General features: G+C 33.8%; 1 protein-coding gene across 4 annotated transcripts; it reads left to right on the forward strand.

Annotated features, from left to right (window-relative positions):
* Positions 1-735: 735 nt before the first annotated feature.
* On the forward strand, positions 736-27,483 carry LOC149177289 (heavy metal-associated isoprenylated plant protein 39-like). Of its 4 annotated transcripts, none has more exons than XM_089420071.1 (3): positions 736-1,067; positions 26,779-26,854; positions 26,941-27,483. In XM_089420071.1, exons 1-3 carry the CDS (start codon positions 1,053-1,055, stop codon positions 27,234-27,236), a joined length of 387 nt encoding a protein of 128 aa, XP_089276197.1. In that variant the 5' UTR covers positions 736-1,052; the 3' UTR covers positions 27,237-27,483. The 4 variants fall into 4 exon arrangements, with proteins under 4 accessions (XP_089276197.1, XP_089276196.1, XP_089276195.1 ...); XM_089420070.1 differs by lacking the exons at positions 26,779-26,854; positions 26,941-27,483 and adding exons at positions 1,188-1,263; positions 1,349-1,889 and having other exon boundaries at positions 814-1,067; XM_089420072.1 differs by lacking the exon at positions 736-1,067 and adding an exon at positions 26,453-26,663.
* Positions 27,484-27,739: the final 256 nt, after the last annotated feature.

Below are 27,739 nucleotides of genomic sequence, written 5' to 3' on the forward strand. Positions count from 1 at the left end.
ACACGAGTTAAGAGGGCCCGTTACCCGTCTTATCAAAATTATTTGGAGATGTCTTCCGAGTTTTTTTGTTAGAATTTGGTAAAATAAAATCGGCTATTTTTTGGAAGTTTTTCTGATGGGTTTTTGGGATCTAATTTCCTTAAAATTTGATGGGAATTTATTAAAATCACAAATTTGATGGGTTTTTGGGATCTAATTTCCTTAAAATTTGATGGGAATTTATTAAAATCACAAATTTGATAGGTAATCTCTGCATAATCTAAGTGCTTTAGGGGTTTTTGAGGATGCTGAATCCATATGTACAGTCAAAAAACAAGATTTCACCTCAATTTTTTCCCTCAGATTTTGGCACACTGAAGTCCAAAAAATCACACTAAAAACAATTCCAAAAAAATTCAAAAAATCATATTGTGGGAGTGTTTGAATCTTTTTTTGATAGCAGAAATAAATTCAGTGCCATCAAAAATTCCTCAAACACGCAAAATCTTGAAGTTTTACAGCTGTAATCCAAATTTTCAAAAATTTCTGGCATATACTCTTGACAAAATTTCCATATTTTTTAAGCTAAATTGTGGGTCCATTAAATTCTTCATAAATTCCTAGTCATTGTTGGGCAACCTTATAATAACCCCATTGTTGGGCAACCTTATAATAACCCCACATCCTCAGTGGAAGTACCAATCCACCTCGTGCTGTCATCGACTGCGTCGTCTATGGAACTCTCATGACGCGATCATGGCGTGCGCCACATTAGAAAAGAGGTGAGTCATAACGTCTTAAGACCAACAAGTCCGTCAAAGTCTTGCCACTGTTACTCACATTCTTGGCTTTTTGTAAAAATAACGCGGCCTGAGAATGAATTGGGAAGCGACCCAGAGGTCGGAAGTTTCCACGAAGAAGCAAGGTAACACACTATATATATATGGTATATATCCAATCCCCCTCACAACGCGGTCGACTGAGAGTATAGCTCTGGGGATTAAGAAAAAAATACAAGACTCGAGATTCTGCTTCTTCGCTTCAATACAGATCACAGATATAGTTTTGGAAGGATGTCAAATATGAAGGTATGAGGCTACCCTTTGCTCTGTTCCAACCAGAATCACTGGTTTTGAGATTCTGTATGTTCTGAATTATTATGCCCACTTTCTGAAAAAATAATGACCTTGCCTGTGTTGTATTTGCAGAAAATGGTGCTGAAATTGGTGATTGAGGACGAAAAAAGCAAGAGAAAGGCTATGAAGGCGATTGCAGGGGTTGAAGGTAAATCTCAACAAACATTGTGCCTCACACTTTCTGGTTACAATGAATTTGGTTTTCTGAGTAGTGATAACATATTTGATTGCAGGGGTAGAGTCTGTTACAGTGGATATGAAGGAGAAGAAGATAACTGTCATCGGGGAAGCAGATCCTGTATTTCTCACGGTAAAACTGAGAAAATTTGGTTTTGGATACACAGAGCTGCTGAGCGTGGGTCCTGCCAAAGAAGAGAAAAAACCAGAAGCTGCGAAGAAAGAAGAGAAGAAAGAGGCGAAAAAGCCGGATCCTCCACAAGTAGTGTATCTGAATCCAAGCAGCTACCCGCCTTACCCATATACTGTTGTTACAGAGGACTATAATCCCAATACCTGTACCATCAGTTAATGAATTTTTCTGTCCCCCGTCTAAATATCTTCCCCGTTACCAGAGAATTTATGTTCTCTGTGGTTGTAACGTAATACATATATGTTCTCAGAGGGTCAGGAGGTTAGGCCTCCAGGGTGAGGGTTTGGGCTTTGATACAGGAAACGGTCAGTCGCACGGTTGATGTGAACTCTATGTATGGCCCTGTAACACAAATTTTAGTGTAATTTTTAGTTCCGGAATCTAGTTCTGTTCATCCGTTAAATCAATTTGATCTTTCATCATAGCAAAAAACAATTACAGTGTTGCTAAAGATATAAATTACAGCTTACATCAATCTATCATTTTATTGAAACAAAAGAAAATATTAGTGCTTTCAGATGTTTTGTGATAATTTCACATGAAATTTAATATTTCTTTTCATGACCTTTCAAGTAGAAGGAGACTAGGGGAAAGCAATAGTTGCTTTTGACTCAAAGGATTTCTTTGAATCAATGATACAGTTAGCACATATGGCAAGCCTAGAAAAGCAAGGGATAGGAAGCACACATGGCAAGCTTAAAAAAAGAAAGGATATGACAAGTTGGGGATGAATTTGGTTAATCAACTAATAAATTCTTTCCACTGTATTCAAATCAATGTTAGTGATTTAGTCCATTGCCAACAACAATTGATAAGAGAAAACATAAGATTGAAGACCAACCACATGTAGAAAATTTTGAACAAAGAGCACCAAAATTTTAAAGAAGTAAAATGCATACTTAGAATAGATTAGTACTTATTCTTCAAACATAAACACAAAACTTACAAATTGGACAACTTATTTCTCCAATGCCTACAACCAACTAAAGGTCATCCAAGCATTGTTTACAAAACTTGATAGTCCAAGGAGCACAATAACATATGCAGAAAACTATGATATTTTTAGCTAAAAAACCAAGAAATTTATTTGATAACACAAAAACATGAGTGGTTCCAAGAAAGAATAAATGAACAACTTAGTTCAAAGCATGTGTTGGGATGCATAGACCAGTCAAATAAATATAAAAATACAATCTTAATATAATTAATACACAAAATGTGATTACCACTCTAACATTTAGTTGAAATGAAGAAAACCCTTTATAAAAAAGTGAGAATCAAAAGATTAGTGAAATTTGAAACCTAAGTACAATAGAACACCCCATACATCTATTTGATTTCTACAGAAATGGCTAAAAATCCCTCATGGCAAAACTAGTGTCACCTCCAAAGTTTAAATTTTTCATCCTAAGCACATGTACCAACTAGCCAGCCATACTGAAAAAATCAACATAAAAAATCCTAAAAACTTTCAAGACACAGATAAAGATGAGTTGAGTTCAATAGTCATTTTATTGTCTGAAATAAAAAAGTTATACGAAAACATAGTATATTACAAAAACAAAAATAAAACCTGAGATCTACAATTACTCAAGTTAAATCCGCTATTAGTAAGGCGTCATAAAAAAATATCTACCAATATATAGTTTAGAATCAAACAAAATAAAAAGCAAACTCTACAACGGAAAAAGGTTAGATTTATTGCTAACAAAATTAGAAATATATGATTTATATCAATACACAATTTAACAGGAAAACAATTGAAAAATGAAATCTACAATCATAATTAGAAATATATGATTTATATCAATACACAATTTAACAGGAAAACAATTGAAAAATGAGATCTACAATCATAAAAAACAAAAACTAACTCTATAGTAAAGGTAGTAACTAATATATTATAAGGTCAAAATAATATATGACCTTATAATATATTTGAACATGATCGCAAATGGCAAACTATACCCTCAACAAATAAATTAATATTAGCTTTACCATTTAGTTATTGTGATAAAAAATTTCATAAACAAATATGAGTTTTACGCAGAGTGGTACAATATTTTCTTACCAATTTTATAACCATGTTTATGTTTTATTTTTAATATTAAATTGTAAAAATTAAATATCAATTTTAAATCGATTTTATAATAAAAAGATTTAAAATTATAAAATTTTTGAATTTTTTTTTTTAGCATTTTAAAAATGAATATCAAGTAAAGTAATTTAATTTGTAGAAAATAAAATTTCAAATTTAATGAGTAGTTCACTAAGAAAATAAGGAAACTAAAAAGTATTTAAGGGTTTCAAAGAATAATTATTTAATGTTTTACTAAGAGAATAAGGAAACTAAAGAGTATTTAAGAGTTTCAAAGAATAACCATTTAATACAAGCACTAAGGGCATTACAATCTTATGTTTTGAATAAAATAAAAATGGAAGATAAGAAATCATGGTTACTTACATAAAAAAAATGATTAAGCTAACAAAAAAAACACATATACTTGCAGGCTCATAAGTTTTCTCAAAAAACTCTTAATAAGTTGAATATTCACATAGAACCCACCTCAAAATTCCACCAATATTCTTTGAATACATTAATAGTTCCCCCTTTGATAGGTACAATAATAAAAACTCCACTAACAAACCATAATCATGTACATGCAAAGAAACAACTCAAGACAAGCAGGGGGAAAGCCCCGCCCAACAACAAAAAGGTGAACTCAACAACCCCTCAAGCACCGACAGGTATGAGATTTCGAATAACGCGCAAAATAAATTTTCATTTAATAGCAAAGCAGATCTCGTAAGCCAAACTTCTTCTTCGACTATCTCCAAAAGTACGAAGACAATAGATCGCGAAGCTAAGACACCAATGTCCCAAGAACCAGAAGAGATGAAGGAGATGCAAGATAAAGAAAGTTGGAAGACCGTAGAGAAGAAAAAGAAAGCTACATCACCAATCTCGCCAAGAAAGACAAGGAGTCAAACAATTAGAAATTAAGAAATTATAGGTCCAATAGACCAATTTGGTCTCAGTGGACGTTAACCATCATCATCATCATCATCAAAGTTTTCTAAGACAAGGATATATTAAGAGCCCACAAATATTCCACTTCACATTTGCACCCAAGTTCTCTAAGCTCACTTCAAACATCAAGTTTCAATGGCAATGGAAAAACCCATTTGCAATCAACCTTGATTAAAACAACACATACCCACTCCAAAAGTTAAGTTTCAACAACAATGCAAAAATCCATTTACAATCAAGTATGAATAGTAATGATAAAATCCATTTTCATTCAACCTTGATTAGAATGACACTTAGACCTGATATATTATCAAAGCATGATATGCATAGGTTTTGAAAGGAGAGTAGCTAATTCCAACAATTTTGTATCACTCTAGAGAGGTTAATGTTATTATAGCCTTTATAAAATATGGTACAATAGGTTAGATGAAATTGATGGAGATGTCACTCCAATTGGTCTTACATTGTGGGAATTTTATCAGTTATAGAGAGATATGATTATATATAAGCAAGGTTGGAAAAATAAATAAGATTGCAATCCTACCTAAGGTTAAGGCCAATTAAAAAAAAAAACTCAAGATATGTTCTTTGTGATGCTCTACTTTAGTTTTGTAATGACTAGTTTCCTCACTTTTGTTCAAGTTGTCATTGATGTTTGCACATTGTCAAACCATTATTTAAATAATAAAAATTTAGAAAAGTTCACAATAGGACCCCCAAATTCAATAAAAGGCCATCCATAGCTCAATTAAAACATTATGTAAACCAAGATGATATTTTCATCAAAGTTAGTGCCTACACAAAATTGCCTATCATGACCATCAAAACACTTAGAAAACTCAAGTGAACTTGCACAACAATAGCTAGAGTAATTTGTAAGATAATTCATAAACATCTACTAATCCCTTTAGCAATTCAATTCTCACTTCCTTCAAGCCTTCACCATTGTCATGAGAGAAAAGTTTCAAGTTTCTTGTTGATATCACTAATGGTTGGTGTTATCACAAAAATTGTTCCTTATTGCAAAGCTTTCATGAGGCACAAAGACTAGTGGAACAAGAATTGTTGCCACTATAACATAGACAACAATTTTCACCATTGTAATGAAGGACAAATCCTACACAAGGAAGGATTCCCTAGTAGTACATTGGGTTCCTAAGGAAACAAATAATCAAGTCCAAGGCTTCCTATCTAGCTACCTAATTTACCATCGATCAAATATAACAAACATGTTATGGATTAGGTGGTTACTCAAAGTAAAATCCATATTTGTATTTTATATACTTTAAGGTTGATTTAGGGGGTGAGTCAAGTTATTATGTAATGCAAAATTATCCATAGTTAATGCAAATATGAAAATTAATGTTGGTGGCTATAAAACTTGTATAAATGATAAAAATTATAGCCATAAACAAGTCATAACAACAATTAACTTTGACCATTTAATCAAGTTATAAACAAGTACAAATTTGGTGAAAAATAATGAACCAATTTAGGGTTTAGGTAACTTATTAATTATAAAAATTCAAAAGCATATATGTCACATACCCAAACCATTAAGTAGCATTCAGGAGGTGGGGTATTAAATATTTTTCTTCTTAAGAAGACTTCCATAGTCATTTCTAATTTCACTAAGACCTCTTGCTCATTAACAACCTTCCAACGACTATACTCTTGCCCAATTATAAGCCTCGAGCATAAGGTTATGTTTCTTTAAAGTTTTTTTGAGGCTTTCTCTTCTATTTTGTGTCATCACCATTATTGATTACATGAAAATATTGTACAAACAACTCTAAGCTTCACAATTTTTGACACACATGAAAATATTTTCTAACCCAATGTGTCAATCCATAAAATTTTATGGTGTGACATATTGCAACTTGGAATATTTTCCTCCTCATGACAAAGATATATCTTTCTTTTATCACATCATTGGATATTTTGATTTCTCATTACACATCATTAGAAATATAACTTTCTCACACTTTATCGCACTACTAAAAATTTATCTACCATGAAAAATGCCTTCATTCCTCTGAGTCTTCCTGCCTTCATTTATTTATCATCTCCTTTCATTGTATTCCTTCTTTGCTTACACTTCCTTTCCTATGCTTCTTTTCTCCATCTGTCTATTGCAACTTTTAAAACTTCATAGTGTGGTGTATCATACACAAAAGTTTGTGGTGTGATACATCACACCATGAGAAAATTTCTTTCTCATGTCTATCCCTTAAACTTACCTTCTTTATTAGAACTCCAAATATTTTCATCCATGTTATGTAACACAAAAAATATTTTTGTGACATGATACGCAGCACCTCCAAACTCTTTCTTCATCATTATAGCTAATCCTTCTCTTATTTCACACCATGAAAACTTCCTTCTATGTTGCATATCACATGAATTTTTTCTTCATGTAATATGTTGTATCACATGAAACTTTTATTTTGTGTGATAAACCAATCTCCCTTTACCTTCTTTTGTTGTCCTAACATTTTTTAAATTCTTATTACCCTTTCCTCTATGACAAGACTTTTTCTTTATGCAATATGTATTGCATCACATGAAGTTTTTATTTTTGCAATATCCATTGTATCACATGAATTTTTGCTTTGTGCAATACACAAAGAATAAAGTTTTCCTTGGATGCAAATCTCCACAAGTTTCCTAGTGTTTTCTTGCAAGCACCTAGTGTTTTCACTAAAGGAGAAACAATTCTCTAAGGCTCCCATGGACTTTTATACAACCATGAATAGAGATATAACCGATATACTTCACCACTTGCTTTATTATGAGAGTCATACTAGGGTCCTACGTTAAGGTTATTAATGGGTACCATTACAATTTAACTCACAATTTATAACTATAATTCCTTTCATATCTAACAACGCTTAGTCTTAAGCATAACTCCCATGAAAAACCATCAAGATGAAAACATAATTCTATTATGATTCCTTATTATAATCCATCATTTATAAGGTAAATTTAAGCACACTAGGGAACATTCTTCTACTAGTTTCAAGGAGTACCAAAAGAGTTATACTTAGTCAATTCCTTCTTGAATTATGCTAGGGTTGAATATTTCTTAATAACTTTTATTCTATATTAGGTTCCTAGGAAAAATAATAACATCAATGGATATAAAATGAATAGAAATAGGACTAACTCTTGACACATTGGAAGTGTATAGTTTCTTTCTCTTCCATCTTACTCATGCACTTTTTTCTTTAACCATGAAACTTTATAATTTGAACAAGCATGCCCATTCAAATAGCGGCATAAAATCAATGAGATAAATAAGTTTAGCATGCCAACAAAAGCATATAAATGGTAGGAATGGGAAGGAAAACATGGATCATTCCTAGCAATTACAGGTTGTGTCAACATGGATCAAGTGGTTTAGGTTTAAACTAGGACTAACTCAATTTCAACTTTTGTTTAGTATGCATTCTTACAACCACATTTTACTAGGCTTACAACCTAGGGCTTTACTATTAGATAAGACCAAATGAATTATACCTCAAGAAAATCATTAATCAACTCAAGTAGTGGATAATTTCCCCTCAATAAATTCTTTAACATATCTATCGTCATATATGAAGCAAGGAAAACTATCCTTATACCCAAGAAGAAAAGAACCTTTTATCCAATAATGCATTCCCCCTCAATGCATGAAAATTTCATTATTGAAACATGGCTATAAAATTTAATACGTGGTGGGAATAACTTATCTAAATGTAAGTTCCTTAATATATTGATTAAGGGTGAGAAATTTTCCACCCAACCATAGGCTCATATGCACTCTATATTTCTACATTTGGCCAAATGATGATACCACATGAGAAAATTTTAGGAAACTCTCAGTGATTTTAGGCAATTAACACACTCCCTAAAGTATAATTTTAGTAGGGAACCTATTCTTTACTCTCTATAAGATTTCATGGTTTCTAAGTTCTCTCATATAGGCTTGTATAACACATGAGTAAGTCCCTTTACTACTAGATAGTCCCTTGGTGGCTTACCTCCCTTGAGCTTATCATGCTCGTATAGTGAGTAAGCCACACTCAAAAATTATTTTGAGAGTTCCTCCATGGTGAATTAGGCAATGAATTGAGGGATTTAAACTATTCTTCCTCTTTTGTTGAATTGGTCACCATTTACCCACACTCTTTTGGCTCTTTCTTAAATAGGAAACTCTACTACTATCACCCTCTTATGCATCTCTCCTCTCTTTGGATTTTTCTTCCTAAAATAAACACCTTCTCCACACTTACACATTCAACCCTTATCTTTTATCCCATTCCCGTGAATATGACATTATTCTCTATGCTCCTTCCCACACACACATGGGTGTTCTCTCCATTATTGAATGAATTGATGGATCTCCATCTTTTCCCATTCAACTCACCCTTCAAGTGAGGGTGCAACTTCCAAGTCAAAGGGTGAATATTTTAGAGGGTAATTTGACCATACAAATCACATCCTCTAGGTACTCAACCCATTCCTATAAGAATTGTGGAAGTTATTCCTTCCACCAACTATATTCATTGATTGGCTTGTTAAGTCAATAAGGGGAATGGAGGATATTTCCAAAAATTAATTTTGCAACAAAAAAAAAAATTGGCAAGGATGGTTGGGAATTTTCAAGCATATTGAACCCCTTCTAACCCACTCACTATTCTTCACTCATTTTATCAAGGTCATTATAGGCACTCATGCTTGAATCTATTAAGAAATCTAGGGGCAACTAAATTAGGTGATTTCTCTTACTTTGATAACTTCTTGTGATGTTCTTTTTACTTAGCTTCAGGTACTTGTTATTAAATTCTTCTTTTACTTCATTATGATTGTGTTCTCTATCATCAAACAACTACCAAAAAATGAATAAAAATGAGACAAGAGGACAGAAAATGTAGGTTGCTAACTAGGGCCAAAACCTATCCTCTTGAGAGGAAAAGCCACAAGAGTTACTCTCTTCTATAGAAGGTTAAAACGATGAATTCCAAGACCTATGACCCTTGACAAAGACCCCTCCAAGGCCAATTCAACCTTCCTTTGATGATCTTTCCTTACACATCTTACAACAACAAACTTTGACCTTCCAGCAACTTCGTCCCCAACAATTTTTCCAACAACTTCAACCCCAACAACTTTTCCAACAACTTCGACCCCAACAACTTTTCTAGAAACTTCTACCTTAGCAACTTTTCCAGCAACTTTGACCCCAAAAAATTCGACCCCAACAACTTTTCTAGAAACTTCTACCTTAGCAACTTTTCCAGCAACTTTGACCCCAAAAACTTCGACCCCAACAACGTTTCCAGCAACTTTGATCTCACCAATCTATCCAGCAACTTTGATCTCAACAATTCCTCCAACAACTTCGACCTAACAGTTTCAGAATTTTGTTGCATAGGGGAGAGAGAGAGAGAGACCCAAAAAATTTGATTCTAGCTTCCTTCTTGAACTTCCCTTGCATTAGGACTTCTTCATTTTAAGATTGAGCTTATTCTCTTGCTTCTTCGTATGTGTTGGATGTGTGCTCCAAATGAGGTCGAGTTCTTCTTATATATAGGCTTTCCAGGGGTGCAAATTACCTCCATGAGAATGTTAGCCCCCTAATTTGCTCTCTTTTTTCCATTTTCCCCTTCCTAAATCATAACCATTTACCACTGTTTTACCTCTTTTATACACCCTCATCTTGCACCAGTCCAAGCATGGTGACATATTTCGTATAAACTTTATTTTTCATACTTTTAATTTAACTTAGCATTAATTAATCATTTATTACATGATTTCTTACTTTTAATCACTCTTTGTAACTTATCGATATCTCCAATGTTTATTTGGTAGTTAGAGTACTTACCGTGACTGCTGATCCTAGTGCAGGATCGGATCTTGCACCGTTGCCAGCACAACAAATCCTTGTAGTAGATCCAAACCTCCTTGATCACCACCTTGTTTTGAGCAGCTTCAACCACGACAGCAAGATCAATCCAAAGGCAGCCGAGATCGAATCTGTGAAGGATGAAAGCTGGAGATTGGCTACGGCTAGTTTTGCTAACTGTCTAATTTTGAAGGCCGAAAAGCTAAATTCTGCGTTTGGTTATGTAATTGGTTGAATGATCTATTTTGGCCTTTGGCCAAAGATCTATATAATGTAGAATGTAAATAGGACTAGGGGGAAGTTTTTGATAGTAGAAGAGAACAGAGACACAACCAGAGAGGCGGTAACATGTTGTTGTATTTTGTTATCGCCCAAATCTAGGCTGGACGATGTATTAATGTATGTACTTGCCTCAGTGAATTAATAAAAGGCAGCTCTGCCTAATGTTTCACAAATTGCATTTCTATATTTGAGCTGATGAATTGATAAAGGTACTGAGCAACGTTTTTATTTAAAGGGGAAACGCGCTGGTTGGCTAGGGCCCAGCCAACCCAGCATGTTTACCCCATTTCCTGTTTTCCTGTAATTTGTGTTTACATTGTCAAGTGCGATTTAATTTTAAGCACATGCATTCATGTCTAAGTGAAAGAGGATCCGTTGTGTGAAGTAGATAAATTCCCTTTCCTGCACTTGATTTCAGATTAGTTTTCCTCTGCCTGGTCCAAGCAGGAGAAATAACCCTGCACAAGTGCATGTTGGTGTGATATCCCCTTTTCTGCAATTCTGTTTGATTGGGTTTCCCCGCCTGGTCCAAGCAGGAGAAATGAACCTGCACCAGTGCACGTTGGTGTGATGCAGCAAGCCTTCTTAGTCTACTTCCCGCAATCTTCTTTCTTTCATTAAATTCTTATGACAGGATAAATGTATATTTATTGTTTCTTTATTCATGCACTTTGTTAAGATCAGAAACATTCACTTTTTATGTGTGCAATTTGATTTAACAGTATAATAGTACTTGTAATAATTAAGCACTCATTTTAAGAATTAAATGCTAAGTGCAAGAAGCTATGATCCAGTGCAAGAACTAGTTTCTTGCCACCGGATCTGAGTGCTTTGAACCTGGAAAAGTTCAAGCCCTTGCATGAAGCAAAAATCCTTTAGTAAAGACACTATTTATACCTTTTGCATAAACCTCTGTTCCTGCACTAGTGCTAGCAGACTGCGATAGTAGAGGACAGATTAGTGCAAGAAGGAAATCTCTAAAGGAGCGGGTTTAAGGGCCCATCTGACGAGACTGCTAAGTGTCTCTGCTAAAGAAAAACACACACTCAGTAGTTAAACAATAATTAGCTAGAGTGATTGCCCTTTATCTTTAATTCCCTCTTGTAAATGAAATCTTCCTTGTTCCAGTCTTAGATTATTTTGATGGTTCAAGTTGCCTTTTTCTCTTTTTAATTTGATTCTACAATATTTCCTTTAAAGAAAGTAGGGATTTATATTAGGAAGATTCATACCATCTCTGGCATTGCCTGTGCTTCGTCTCTAAGTTTATACATCTCCCGGGTTGACAAGTTAAGTGTTGAGGAGTTTACTTAAGTGTAGTTCCTACACCCAACAGAGGCTGACTTGATTTTTCATGTAGGTCGACTTGTTGCAGAAAGGTTGACTTGTCTTAGAGGATATTTTATGAATCAAATAAATTTCTTTTACATAATACAAGATTCCCAAAAGGATATTACATATCACAATGACTCAATTGACTCCTGGACTTTATGACTAAGCTCTAGAAGCACTCAATGGGTGCTTGAACTATAAATAAAAACACTTTGAGCATGAAACACATGCTTCAAAATAATAATAATAATAATAATAATAATAATAAAATTTCTCTTTTCATAAAAACATAATTACATTAAACATTATGAAGACCGAACCTAGTTACACAATTCAACACTCCTTCTTAACTAGGGAGGTATTCATAATCCATACATGGTACTTGGACATTCTCATACTAAAGAATTCTCATGAGAAGAGTCAGATTAGTAAGCCATCTCATAAGCTATTATTTTAGGTTATCTCATTGCATCTCATCATACCAACCAACATTGTCACATAGCAAGGCCTTGACTAACAACTCTATATCACCACAATATCAAAGCATAATGTTGGTGAGACAATGACTTATAGACAACATCATCATTGTCTCTTAAGGCACATACCACATCCGGATGTTCATAAGGTATGCCCTTTTAGGACTATTCCTGTCTTGGAATAACAAATCCACAAGAAATTTCCTCTTCGACTACTCTTACCTATTGGATGCCCAACCACATCCTTAAAGAGTATTAGAATTCATATGATTACCAAATCCTCCATTCCCTCTTCATGACATGAAGAAAATAATGATGTGTCTATCTCTCCCTCTCAACTAGTGAGGATATAATCATTCCTATAAGAGGAATACACCCAAGTTCCTCTTACCTGGGAACTGCTTATAGGGCTCATCTTTCTACATCATGTCATGAACTTCATCTTCTTCATCATGGAGCCTCATTCTTTGTAGGGCATCAACCATATTCTTCGTCACTTCCTTTTACGAAACATCATGTTGAACCAATAGTCATGCCATCCTTCTCTTCATCAGAAGTGGTCTGCTAGTCCACATCTGGCTATTCTTTCACAACTTCCTCTTCCCATTCATGTTACTCTATGGATCTACCATCCAATCCCATGAGTACTAGTTGTAGGCGACGTCTACAACTCTCTTTCGGTAACACTATATCAACTTGTTGAAGGCTCGAAATATCCTTGACTCAACATCGGGGAGACCACCTGGTCGGGAACTTGAATACCATTCCTTTTCTGTTTGGGATAGTGGTTCCGACTAGGGATATAGGGACCAGTTTCCCGTTAAAATATATGATGGAGTTTGAGGTGTGATATAAATGGGGTGAAAGAGATTTGATAGAATAAATATGAATGAAAATAAATAAATCTATATCTATCTATCTAATTCCCGAGATATAACTAACTTTGCATATGCAATTTTATAAAGATTTATTTATAAATGAAAGACAATATAGATCATCAAACATTTAAAAGAGTTAAAACGAATTAAAGATAATTAAATTGATTAAATAGTTAATCAATTTAATTTTTAAGCACATATCACACGAAAAACTATACCATTTCATACGTAAAACTAAAGATAACAATTAATACACTTTTCAATGGTGAAACAATGCTTAATTTAGTTGTGATATTGCATATAATAAAACAACAATAAAATTTCACTCACTTTTAAACATAAAACAGAGCATTAATACAAAGATAATACTACCACATATATCAGTTCTCTGCTCATGGAAGAAGACAATCACTAGCCCATTCTTTCTATTAAAATTATCAAAGAAATACAGAAGTGCAAGTTCCTTGAGTCTTCTTACAAAAATTATGAACCCCTTCTCTAAACACATGAGAGGGTATTTATAAATAATTTTTTTACTATCAAAATAGAAAATGCATATTTCACTGAGGAGGTTAAAAGAAACACTACTAATAGGAAACAAAAAGACAAAAATAGCTTCAGTTTTAACAAGAAACTAAAGATGGGAAGCTGACTGCTCTTCCATTTTCTCTTGTAACCTGTAAATAGCCTCCACCGACTTCAATTCTGGGGGATGAGCACCTCCAAACTCTTTCTTCATCATTATAACTAATCCTTCTCTTATTTCACACCATGAAAACTTGCTTCTGTGTTGCGTATCACATGAATTTTTTCTTCATGTAATATGTTGCATCACATGAAACTTTTATTTTGTGTGATAAACCAATCTCCCTTTACCTTCTTTTGTTGTCCTAACATTTTTTAAATCCTTATTACCCTTTCCTCTATGACAAGACTTTTTCTTTATGCAATATGCATTGCATCACATGAAGTTTTTATTTTTGCAATATCCATTGTATCACATGAATTTTTGCTTTGTGCAATAAACAAAGAATAAAGTTTTCCTTGGATGCAAATCTCCACAAGTTTCCTAGTGTTTTCTTGCAAGCACCTAGTGTTTTCACTAAAGGAGAAACAATTCTCTAAGGCTCCCATGGACTTTTATACAACCATGAATAGAGATATAACCGATATAAGTCACCACTTGCTTTATTACGAGATTCATACTAGGGTCCTAGGTTAAGGTTATTAATGGGTACCATTACAATTTAACTCACAATTTATAACTAAAATTCCTTTCATATCTAACAACGCTTAGTCTTAAGCATAACTCCCATGAAAAACCATCAAGATGAAAACATAATTCTATTATGATTCCTTATTATAATCCATCATTTATAAGGTAAATTTAAGCACACTAGGGAACATTCTTCTACTAGTTTCAAGGAGTACCAAAAGAGTTACACTTACTCAATTCCTTCATGAATTATGCTAGGGTTGAATATTTCTTAATACCTTTTATTCTATCTTAGGTTCCTAGGAAAAATAATAACATCAATGGACTATAAAATGAATAGAAATAGGACTAACTCTTGACACATTGGAAGTGTATAGTTTCTTTCTCTTCCATCTTACTCATGCACTTTTTTCTTTAACCATGAAACTTTATAATTTGAACAAGCATTCCCATTCAAATAGCGGCATAAAATCAATGAGATAAATAAGTTTAGCATGCCAACAAAAGCATATAAATGGTAGGAATGGGAAGGAAAACATGGATCATTCCTAGCAATTACAGGTTGTGTCAACATGGATCAAGTGGTTTAGGTTTAAACTAGGACTAACTCAATTTCAACTTTTGTTTAGTATGCATTCTTACAACCACATTTTACTAGGCTTACAACCTAGGGCTTTACTATTAGATAAGACCAAATGAATTATACCTCAAGAAAATCATTAATCAACTCAAGTAGTGGATAATTTCCCCTCAATAAATTCTTTAACATATCTATCGTCATATATGAAGCAAGGAAAACTATCCTTATACCCAAGAAGAAAAGAACCTTTTATCCAATAATGCATTCCCCCTCAATGCATGAAAATTTCATTATTGAAACATGGCTATAAAATTTAATACGTGGTGGGAATAACTTATCTAAATGTAAGTTCCTTAATATATTGATTAAGGGTGAGAAATTTTCCACCCAACCATAGGCTCATATGCACTCTATATTTCTACATTTGGCCAAATGATGATACCACATGAGAAAATTTTAGGAAACTCTCAGTGATTTTAGGCAATTAACACACTCCCTAAAGTATAATTTTAGTAGGGAACCTATTCTCTACTCTCTATAAGATTTCATGGTTTCTAAGTTCTCTTATATCGGCTTGTATAACACATGAGTAAGTCCCTTTTCTACTAGATAGTCCCTTGGTGGCTTACCTCCCTTGAGCTTATCATGCTCGTATAGTGAGTAAGCCACACTCAAAAATTATTTTGAGAGTTCCTCCATGCTGAATTAGGCAACGAATTGAGGGATTTAAACTATTCTTCCTCTTTGGTTGAATTGGTCACCATTTACCCACACTCTTTTGGCTCTTTCTCAAATAGAAAACTCTACTACTATCACCCTCTTATGCATCTCTCCTCTCTTTGGATTTTTCTTCCTAAAATAAACACCTTCTCCACACTTACACATTCAACCCTTATCTTTTATCCCATTCCCGTGAATATGACATCATTCTCTATGCTCCTTCCCACACACACATGGGTGTTCTCTACATTATTGAATGAATCGATGGATCTCCATCTTTTCCCATTCAACTCACCCTTCAAGTGAGGGTGCAACTTCCAAGTCAAAGGGTGAATATTTTAGAGGGTAATTTGACCATAAAAATCACATCCTCTAGGTACTCAACCCATTCCTAGAATAATTGTGGAAGTTATTCCTTCCACCAACTATATTCATTGATTGGCTTGTTAATTCAATAAGGGGAATGGAGGATAATTCCAAAAATTAATTTTGCAACAAAAAAACAAATTGGCAAGGACGGTTGGGAATTTTCAATCATATTGAACCCCTTCTAACCTGCTCATTATTCTTCACTCATTTTATCAAGGTCATTATAGGCACTCATGCTTGAATCTATTAAGAAATCTAGGGGCAACTAAATTAGGTGATTTCTCTTACTTTGATAACTTCTTGTGATGTTCTTTTTACTTAGCTTCAGGTACTTGTTATTAACTTCTTCTTTTACTTCATTATGATTGTGTTCTCTATCATCAAACAACTACCAAAAAATGAATAAAAATGAGACAAGAGGACAGAAAATGTAGGTTGCTAACTAGGGCCCAAACCTATCATCTTGAGAGGAAAAGCCACAAGAGTTAGTCTCTTCTTATAGAAGGTTAAAACGATGAATTCCAAGACCTATGACCCTTGACAAGGACCCCTCCAAGGCCAATTCAACCTTCTTTTGATGATCTTTCCTTACACATCTTACAACAACAAACTTTGACCTTCTAGCAACTTCGTCCCCAACAATTTTTCTAGCAACTTCAACCCCAACAACTTTTCCAACAACTTCGACCCCAACAACTTTTCTAGAAACTTCTACCTTAGCAACTTTTCCAACAAATTTGACCCCAAAAACTTCGACCCCAACAACTTTTCTAGAAACTTCTACCTTAGCAACTTTTCCAACAACTTTGACCCCAAAAACTTCGACCCGAACAACGTTTCCAGCAACTTTAATCTCACCAATCTATCCAGCAACTTTGATCTCAACAATTCCTCCAACAACTTTGACCTAACAGATTCAGAATTTTGTTGGACAGGGGAGAGAGAGAGAGAGAGACCCAAAAAATTTGGTTCTAGCTTCCTTCTTGAACTTCCCTTGCATTAGGACTTCTTCCTTTTAAGATTGAGCTTATTCTCTTGCTTCTTCATATGTGTTGGATGTGTGCTCCAAATGAGGTCGAGTTCTTCTTATTTATAGGCTTTCCAGGGGTTCGAATTACCTCCATGAGAATGTTAGCCCCCTAATTTGCTCTCTTTTTGCCATTTTCCCCTTCCTAAATCATAACCATTTACCACTGTTTTACCTCTTTTATACACCCTCATCTTGCACCAGTCCAAACATGGTGACATATTTCGTATAAACTTTATTTTTCATACTTTTAATTTAACTTAGCATTAATTTTTATTACATGATTTCTTGCTTTTAATCACTCTTTGTAACTTATCGATATCTCCAATGTTTATTTGGTAGTTAGAGTACTTACCGTGACTGTTGATCCTAGTGCAGGATCAGATCTTGCACCGTTGCCAACACAACAAATCCTTGTAGCAGATCCAAACCTCCTTGATCACCACCTCGTTTTGAGCAGCTTCAACCACGACAACAAGATCGATCGAAAAGCAGCCGAGATCGAATCTGTGAAGGACGAAAGCTGGATATTGGCTACGGCCAGTTTTGCTAACTGTCTAATTTTGAAGGCGAAAAGCTAAATTTTGCGTTTGGTTATGTAATCGGTTGAATGATCTATTTTGGCCTTTGGCCAAAGATCTATATAATGTAGAATGTAAATAGGACTAGGGGGAGTTTTTGATAGTAGAAGAGAACAGAGACACAACCAGAGAGGCGGTAACAGGTTGTTGTATTTTGTTATCACCCGAATCTAGGCTGGACGATGTATTAATGTATGTACTTGCCTCAGTGAATTAATAAAAGGGAGCTCTGCCTCATGTTTCACAAATTGCATTTCTGTATTTGAGCTGATGAATTGATTAAGGTACTGAGCAACGTTTTTATTTAAAGGGGAAACGCGCTGGTTGGCTAGGGCCCAGCCAACCCAACATGTTTACCCCATTTCCTGTTTTCCTGTAATTTGTGTTTACATTGTCAAGTGTGATTTAATTTTAAGCACATGCATTCCTGTCTGAGTGAAAGCGGATCCGTTGTGTGAAGTAGATAAATTCCCTTTCCTGCACTTGATTTCAAATTGGTTTTCCTCCGCCTGGTCCAAGAAGGAGAAATAACCCTGCACAAGTGCACGTTCGTGTGATGTCCCCTTTTCTGCAATTCTGTTTGATTGGGTTTCCTTGCCTGGTCCAAGCAGGAGAAATGAACCTGCACCAGTGCACGTTGTTGTGATGCAGCAAGCCTTCTTAGTCTACTTCCCGCAATCTTCTTTCTTTCATTAAATGGTTATAACAGGATAAATGTATATTTATTGTTTCTTTATTCATGCACTTTGTTAAGATCAGAAAAATTCACTTTTAGTGTGTGCAATTTGATTTAACAATATAATAGCACTTGTAATAATTAAGCACTCATTTTAAGAATTAAATGCACAGTCCAAGAAGCTATGATCCAGTGCAAGAACTAGTTTCTTGCCATGGGATCTGAGTGCTTTGAACCTGGAAAAGTTCAAGCCCTTGCAGGAAGAAAAAATCCTTTAGTAAACACACTATTTATACCTTCTGCATAAAACTCTGTTCCTGCACTAGTGCAAGCAGACTGCGATAGTAGAGGACATATTAGTGCAAGAAGGAAATCTCTAAAGGAGCAGGTTTAAGGGCCCATATGATGAGATTGCTAAGTGTCTCTGCTAAAGAAAAACACACACTCAGTAGTTAAACAATAATTAGCTAGAGTGATTGCCCTTTATCTTTAATTCCCTCTTGCAAATGCATTCTTCCTTGTTCCAGTCTTAGATTATTTTGATGGTTCAAGTTGCCTTTTTCTCTTTTTAATTTGATTCTGCAATATTTCCTTTAAAGAAAGTAGGGATTTATATTAGGAAGATTCATACCATCTCTGGCATTGCCTGTGCTTCGTCTCTAAGTCTATAGATCTCCTAGGTTGACAAATTTAGTGTTGAGGAGTTTGCTTAAGTGTAATTCCTACACCCAACAGAGACTGACTTAATTTTTCATGTAGGTCGACTTGTTGCAGAAAGGTTGACTGGTCTTAGAGGATATTTTATGAATCAAATAAATTTCTTTTACATAATACAAGATTCCCAAAGGGATATTACATATCAAAATGACTCAATTGACTGCTGGAATTTATGACTAAGCTCTAGAAGCACTCAATCGGTGCTTGAAATATAAATAAAATCACTTTGAGCATGAAACACATGCTTCAAAATAATAATAATAATAATAATAATAAAATTTCTCTTTTCATAAAATCATAATTACATTAAACATTATGAATACCGAACCTAGTTACACAATTCAACACTCCTTCTTAACTAGGGAGGTATTCATAATCCATACACGGTACTTGGACATTCTCATACTAAAGTATTCTCATGAGAAGAGTCAGATTAGTAAGCCATCTCATAAGCTATTATTTTAGGTTATCTCATTGCATCTCATCATACCAACCAACATTGTCACATAGCAAGGCCTTGACTAACAACTCTATATCACCACAATATCAGAGCATAATGTTGGTGAGACATTGACTTATAGACAACATCATCATTGTCTCTTAAGGCACATACCACATCCGGATGTTCATAAGGTATGCCCTTTTAGGACTATTCTTGTCTTGGAATAACAAATCCTCAAGAAATTTCCTCTTCGACTACTCTTACCTATTGGATGCCCGACCACATCCTTAAAGAGTATTAGAATTCATATGATTACCCAATCCTCCATTCCCTCTTCATGACATGAAGAAAATAATGATGTGTCTATCTCTCCCTCTCAACTAGTGAGGATATAATCATTCCTATAAGAGGAATACACCCAAGTTCCTCTTACATGGGAACTGCTTATACGGCTCCTCTTTCTACATCATGTCATGAACTTCATCTTCTTCATCATGGAACCTCATTCTTTATAGGGCATCAACCATATTCTTCGTCACTTCCGTTTTACGAAACATCATGTTGAACCAATAGTCATGCCATCCTTCTCTTCATCAGAAGTGGTCTACTAGTCCACATCTGGCTATTCTTTCACAACTTCCTCTTCCCATTCATGTTACTTTATGGATCTACCATCCAATCCCATGAGTACTAGTTGTAGGCGACTTCTACAACTCTCTTTCGGTAACACTATATCAACTTGTTGAAGGCTCGAAATATCCTTGACTCAACATCGGGGAGACCACCTGGTCGGGAACTTGAATACCATTCCTTTTCTGTTTGGGATAGTGGTTCTGACTAGGGATATAGGGACCAGTTTCCCGTTAAAATATATGATGGAGTTTGAGGTGTGATATAAATGGGGTGAAAGAGATTTGATAGAATAAATATGAATGCAAATAAATAAATCTATATCTATCTATCTAATTCCCGGGATATAATTGACTTTGCATATACGATTTTATAAAGATTTATTTATAAATGAAAGACAATATAGATCATCAAACATTTAAAAGAGTTAAAACGAATTAAAGATAATTAAATTGATTAAATAGTTAATCAATTTAATTTTTAATCACATATCACATGAAAAATTATACCATTTCTTATGTAAAACTAAAGATAACAATTAATACACTTTTCAATGGTGAAACAATGCTTAATTTAGTTGTGATATTGCATATAATAAAACAACAATAAAATTTCACTCACTTTTAAACATAAAACATATCATTAATACAAAGATAATACTACCACATATCTCAGTTCTCTGCTCATGGAAGAAGACAATCACTAGCCCATTCTTTCTATTAAAATTATCAAAGAAATATAGAAGTGCAAGTTCCTTGAGTCTTCTTACAAAAATTATGAAGCCTTTCTCTAAACACATGAGAGGGTATTTATAAATAATTTTTTTACTATCAAAATAGAAAATGCATATTTCACTGAGGAGGTTAAAAGAAACACTCCTAAAAATAGGAAACAAAAAGACAAAAATAGCTTCAGTTTTAACAAGAAACTAAAGATGGGAAGCTGACTACTCTTCCATTTTCTCTTGTAACCTGTAAATAGCCTCCACCGACTTCAATTCTGGGGGATGAGCTGGCTTGATCCGCATCTATCCCGTAAAAAATGCATCTAAAAGAGGCGGGAGCATGTATTCATTTGCATTAACAAGGCTATGAAGAACTAACCATTAAATATGGGTCTTTACCAAGAACTGTTGGTGATATTCAAGAATTAATTTAGATAATTTCTTGGCTATCTTCTTTTTCCTTACATTTATTATGCCAATACTATATGAGTGTTTAAGTATCTGGCAGGCATTCTCCTGTGCATTCAGTAATAAGATTAGCATCTGCTAGACTTTATCTAACAGGTTTGGTAACCTGCCTTGCTAGGTCTCTTGCTCTGTAGATTGCTTCTTCAGTCTGCTTTAATTTAATATCCCAATAGTTGAAAAGAATATCCTTGTATGACTCTTGTATTTTGGGAAGATTTTATTTCATTCCATCTGTACCGTCCTGCTAAGTGATGAAGTCAAAAATCTTTTTGTTAATATCTTCTTAGTATGTTCTTAATTCACACATTTGATCAGTTAATGAGTCACTGTTTTTGTAGAGGTCATTGATGATCTTCAATTTCTTATATAAGTTCACTTTTTTTTGGGCGAGGAGAGAATTGATCTCTTCGACTTCTTTAATGAATCCTTCAATATCAGTGTCCTTCTGTATTTGAGTTATTTTAAGTTGAAGCTGGTCAATCTGTGCATTTCCGCTCTAAATATCAACTTCGTTTTGAACTTTCAATTGATTAAACTCAGTTTGTAACTTTGACAACTTGAGTTTCCATTCCTTCTCAATATCATGTCTTGAATTAAGTAGTGTTTGTTCTAACTACAAGATTTTTTCATCTTTCTCTTTAACTCATTGTTGAACCTCAGTAGCTTTGAAAATGGTGGTCATAGCATAGGCTCCTGCATATTGTGATAGCTTAGCTAAATCATCAGAAGAATTAGCTTGATAGTCTTTCCATACCACATCTAATGGGAAGCTTCTAGGAAGAAGTTCATGAGAATGTTTCATTCTTCTTTTCTTCTTTTGTTGACTAAAGATGAGACGATGTTCAGGACTATAGAAAATATCAATAGGTGGAATCTCTTATACTCTGAGAACAATCTCGGAGGTGGGGATTGCCGAGATAACTTCTTTATCCATTATTTGACTTGATCACTCATTCACAGGAGACTTTATCTTGCTGGCTATAGGAGTCTTATTTATCTCCATTGAAGTTGAATCCTTCACTTCCCTCTCTTGTGTGCTATCTAGCTCTTTGTTGAATTGATCCCACACTTTATCAAACTCGCTAGTAGACACGAGTTATTCAATTTGTTTCTATGAAAGTGCATTAGTGGGTATCCTTTTTGTTTCCTTTGTAGACGGTGGCAAATACTTTCCTGTAGGCAACTCTGGCAGTAAAGCAATGAGGCATTCAGAAGGCAATTTCTGTAGCCTTTTATTTCTATATTCTTGGAATAAGACAAAATCCTTGGGGCCCAATCGAATTTGTGCTAAATGTTCCACCTGTCTGTATGATTCACATGTCTCAAACAAATCATCAAAGTCATCAGGTTCATGAACAAATGGCCTTATTTTAACTTGAGTGATGAAATCATGAATTGCCTTTTTAGGGTCGTACTGTCTATGAGGAATAGTGGGGAGTTGCATACCCTCGATTTGTTTGATTTCTAAGATAGCATGATTGTAATTGTTAAGAGCATAGACTCCACATTGAATAGGAAATTGTGGCCAAATATCTTTTTTGGAGTCTTTCAAGACTTTAGTCATACCATGACCTACAGTTTGATAGGCAATTTCCCGGGCCAAAAGCTTATCGACAACATAAATAGGAAGAAAATGTGTGGCCGCAAGACTCCCAAACACTGACATAAGTAAAATTCTCTTCAGTAAACTAGCTGCCAACAACAGTGAAGTCTGTCATGGCTTCTTAAGACAACCTGGAGAATTTCGATAAAAAAATGCTTTGTATAAAGGCAACATTACTTTATTGCAAATTATGTGAAAAAGAGGTTGGTACTTAGATTCTCATAGGATATCATTAATTATATATATATATATATAGATTTATGTTTAACAAATTAGAAAATATTTCCTTTCTACGTGTACTAAATCAAAGCTTAATATTTTTTTATTTTTTTATTTATGAAATGAGATAATTGATTATCAAAAAACCATCCTCTCACTATCTTTGAAAATATGTGAGATAATAACCCCTTTAATGTAACATTAATTTTACTAGAGGTTTAATAATTTGAAAGCTTTGTATTGTATTGAAATTATACAATCTCACTATAAATGAGAAATTAATTTTACTTAAATTTTTATATAGCTTACCATACCTTTTACGCAGAGCATTGAATAAATGTTAATTTCAAGTTGAATGGGAATTTCATTGGATTAATTGAACACATGAATGTAAATAAATTCATCTTATATTAAGAAGTTATTTTGAATCGAATGATACATAGGGTTAATTATAAATTTCCATTGGTAGGTAGATTGGGTGGAGTTAAATAATAATTATTTAATTATTTATTTAATTTTTTTAGATTTTATGGTGACTTATTAAGTAGATGATTTTATTATTTACCTGGTGTAGGAACATGTTTAGAAAAAATTAAATTTTAACAAGTACAAATTACACTATTTTTATTTTTGAAGTGAATTAGGGTTGTACTAGAGATTTGTGATAAATACTTAACAATTACTTTGGGGTGAATTTGTAATTGTGTCTTTTTAATTATTTAATTCAATTTAATCTATTTTTTCAAGTATTTTGTTTTGCAACTAATTGTTTCTTTTGCAATTACCAGAGAAATATTTACCCATAAAGAGAGAAAACCACAAATTTTGGTTGAAATGATGTGAAGACAAGCTTCTACTCCCTTATTACATCAAGGAGGTTGCTACTTGAATTCTTCTACAAACTTCACCTTGCAAAGAACCTCCAACTCCCACAAATTTTCTGTAGACTACAACCAACAAGAGGCTACCTCAATAGGCTCCAACCTGTTCTTTATCAAACTATAACTTGAAAGGAGACTACAATCCCCTGAACAAATTACAAATCAAATTTGTTGGTTACCTACTCTTTGTCTTTGTTATGAAATTATTTTTTGTCCTCTTTACTATTGCTTATCCTCTCTGCTTCTTTTCTTCAAGTATGCTCTACTTATGCTACTCTTTCTCTTCCTCTTTTCTTCTTACAAGGCTTGTTCAAGAGCTCTTTTATACAAATATTCAATTCACAAAAAAATAATTCTCATTCAACAACGCATCTTTTATAGAAATGGTTTTGCATTCTATATAAGAATTTGAAATGAAGAGTTGCCTCTTGGTATTCCAAGACTATTTACATCTTACCTCTTCATTTTCAACTATCTCAAATTAATTTTCTTTGTATTGTTTACACATCCAAAGAATCCTGGCCAAACATTAATTATTGCTTAAGACAAGGCTCACATAGACAAACTTGTTGTGGCACAAGTTGGATGAAGAAAGCGTGCATTACTATCTAGGGTAACGTGGTTTACCTACTACACGACCTACATTGTAACATTGGTCGTTAGAGGGACAGGAGCATTACTTTTATAAACATACCAAAAATATCAAAGTGTTTGTATAGTTGATTAGGTTGATACTATAAAATGTTTTCTAGTTTTATGGTTCCATGAATTTGTTCTCTCGTTCTTGTTTTATTAATGTACAAATATCAAAGTGTTATGTATATCATTTAATTAATTTTTGCACTTTACTTGATAAGCATGTGCACATTAAGAAATCAACACAAATAATTTTGCAACATTAAGCAACATCATCAACATGACAAACTCATGAACATGATTATGATCATTTGATATTGTGTCAACATTGCCAACAATGTGTACTATTAAAAATTTAATTAAAAGAAATCATTAAAGACCCAAAATAGAAACTTTAAATTAGCCCAAAAAAAATTAAACTTAAAAAAAGTATGATGGGTAAGAAATTTCAGATTTTCATTCTAAATATATTATGATAACACTCTTTGTTTGTCTATTATGGGATGAGAAACATTTATCACTACATATCAGTGAAATAACAACTTCAATCATAAATAGATCATATATGTATCCAAAATAACAACTTCAACCATAAATATATGGTCTATATATCCAAAATAACAACTTCAACCATAAATAAATAACTTATATATCCAAAATAATAACTTCAACCATAGATAAATCATCCATGTATCCTAGTGGATGTCATTTTAAACTTAATTGGTCCAACTTTATTTTCGGATATAAGTTTTTAAAACATTTTCAAAACATGTTTTTTGGATACAAGTTTTTAAAACATTTTCAAAAGGAGTCATCTACGAGGTGGAAGAATTCTCCGGATAGCCAAAAGTGGCTATGAATCATGTTTTTGATGGTAAATGGATTCAACACCATCAAAAACTTCTAGAGCATTTAAAATTATGAAGTTTAATAGCTTTTTACTTAGATTTACAAAAATCCATACCAAATGTTTTCAAAATATGACCAAAATTTCCATAACTTTCAAGACAAAAAAACATAATTATTAAACCAAACGTTTTAAAATATGATATTTAAGTACTTAACAAAGTCATATTGAATATATTTTAGATTATTTTTTTATTATAAAATAATATCGGGTAAAAATATAATAAACTGAAAATTTATAATAATAAAATAATTTGATAGGCTAGTCATAAATCTATACCAAAAATACAAATAATCAACTTCTCAAGTAAAACAAAATAGATTTGAAATTCCAGCTGTACTCAGCCGAAATGGCCTTTTGCAAAAAGTGAAGAGGCCCGCCCGTCTTATCAAAATTATTTGGAGATGTCTTCAGGTAAACATCTTGGTTGGCAGAATCCAGCTATGAGCATTATACTTGTTAAAACACCGGCTAAGAAAATAAGAATAACAAAATATTCCGGGGGTTTAATGTCCACCCATTAGAGTCTTCATAGATTCTCGGTCATTGTCCTCCTCGTGCTGTCAGCGACTGCGTCATCTATGCAACTCTAGTGACCCGATCATGGCGTAAGCTACATTATAAGTAACGTATTAAGACCAACAACTACGTCAAAGTCTTGGCGTTTTGTAAAAATAAGGCGGCCTGAGAATCATTTGGGCGGCGACCAGAGGTCGGAAGTTTCCCCGAAGAAGCTCGGTAACTATATATATGGGGTATATATCCAATCCCCCTAACAAGGAGGCCCACTGAGAGTATAACTCTGAGGATTAAGAAGGAATAGAAGGCTCCCAATTCTGCTTCTTCGCCTTCATACAGATCACAGAGATAATTTTGGAAGGTTTTCAAATATGAAGGTATGAGGCTACCCTTTGTTCTGTTCAACCAGAATCAATGGTTTTGATTCTGTATGTTCTGAATTATTAAACCCACTTTCTGAAAATAAGGACCCTGCATGTGTTGTATTTGCAGAAAATGGTGCTGAAATTGGTGATTGAGGACGAAAAAAGCAAGAGAAAGGCTATGAAGGCTATTGCAGGGGTTGAAGGTAAATATCAATAAACATTGTCCCTTACACCTTCTGGTTTACAATGAATTTGGTTTTCTGAATAGTGATAACATATTTGATTGCAGGGGTAGAATCTGTTGCAGTGGATATGAAAGAGAAGAAGATAACTGTCATCGGTGAAGCAGATCCTGTATTTCTCACAGTAAAACTGAGAAAATTTGGTTTTGGATTCACAGAGCTGCTGAGCGTGGGTCCTGCCAAAGAAGAGAAAAAGCCAGAAGCTGCGAAGAAAGAAGAGAAGAAAGAGGAGAAAAAACCGGATCCTCCACAAGTAGTGTATCTGAATCCAAGCAGCTACCCGCCTTACCCATATACTGTTGTTACAGAGAACTATAATCCCAATACCTGTACCATCTATTAATGAATTTTTCTGTCCCCCTTCTAAATATCTTCCCCGTTACCAGAGAACCCATGTTCTCTGTGGTTGTAACGTAATACATATTTGTTCTCAGAGGGTCAGGAGGTTAGGCTCCAGGGTCAGGGTTTGGGCTTTGAATACAGGAAACGGTCAGTGGCACGGTTTATGCGAACCCTATGTATGGCCCTGCAACACAAATTTTAGTGTAATTTTTAGTTCCGGAATATAGTTTGGTCATTCGTTAAATCAATTTCATCTTTATTGTAGCAAAAAAACAATTACAGTGTTTCTATGGTAATAGATTGCAGCTTACATCAATCTACCTTTCTATTGAAACAAAAGAAAATATTAGTGCTTTCAGATGTTTTGTGATAATTTCACATGAAATATAATATTTTGGAAACAAAATATTTGATACCATTATGATGTTTCGTCTTTACTAAATTTAAATATTTATTTGTTTTAGTTTTGAAATATTTGATATTTATTTATTTAACTGTTTATGT

Source organism: Pinus tabuliformis, chromosome 4_1 (genome assembly GCF_031772625.1).
Source record: "Pinus tabuliformis cultivar Carrire ecotype Pingquan chromosome 4_1, CPIR1, whole genome shotgun sequence".
Classification (NCBI taxonomy): domain Eukaryota; kingdom Viridiplantae; phylum Streptophyta; class Pinopsida; order Pinales; family Pinaceae; genus Pinus; species Pinus tabuliformis.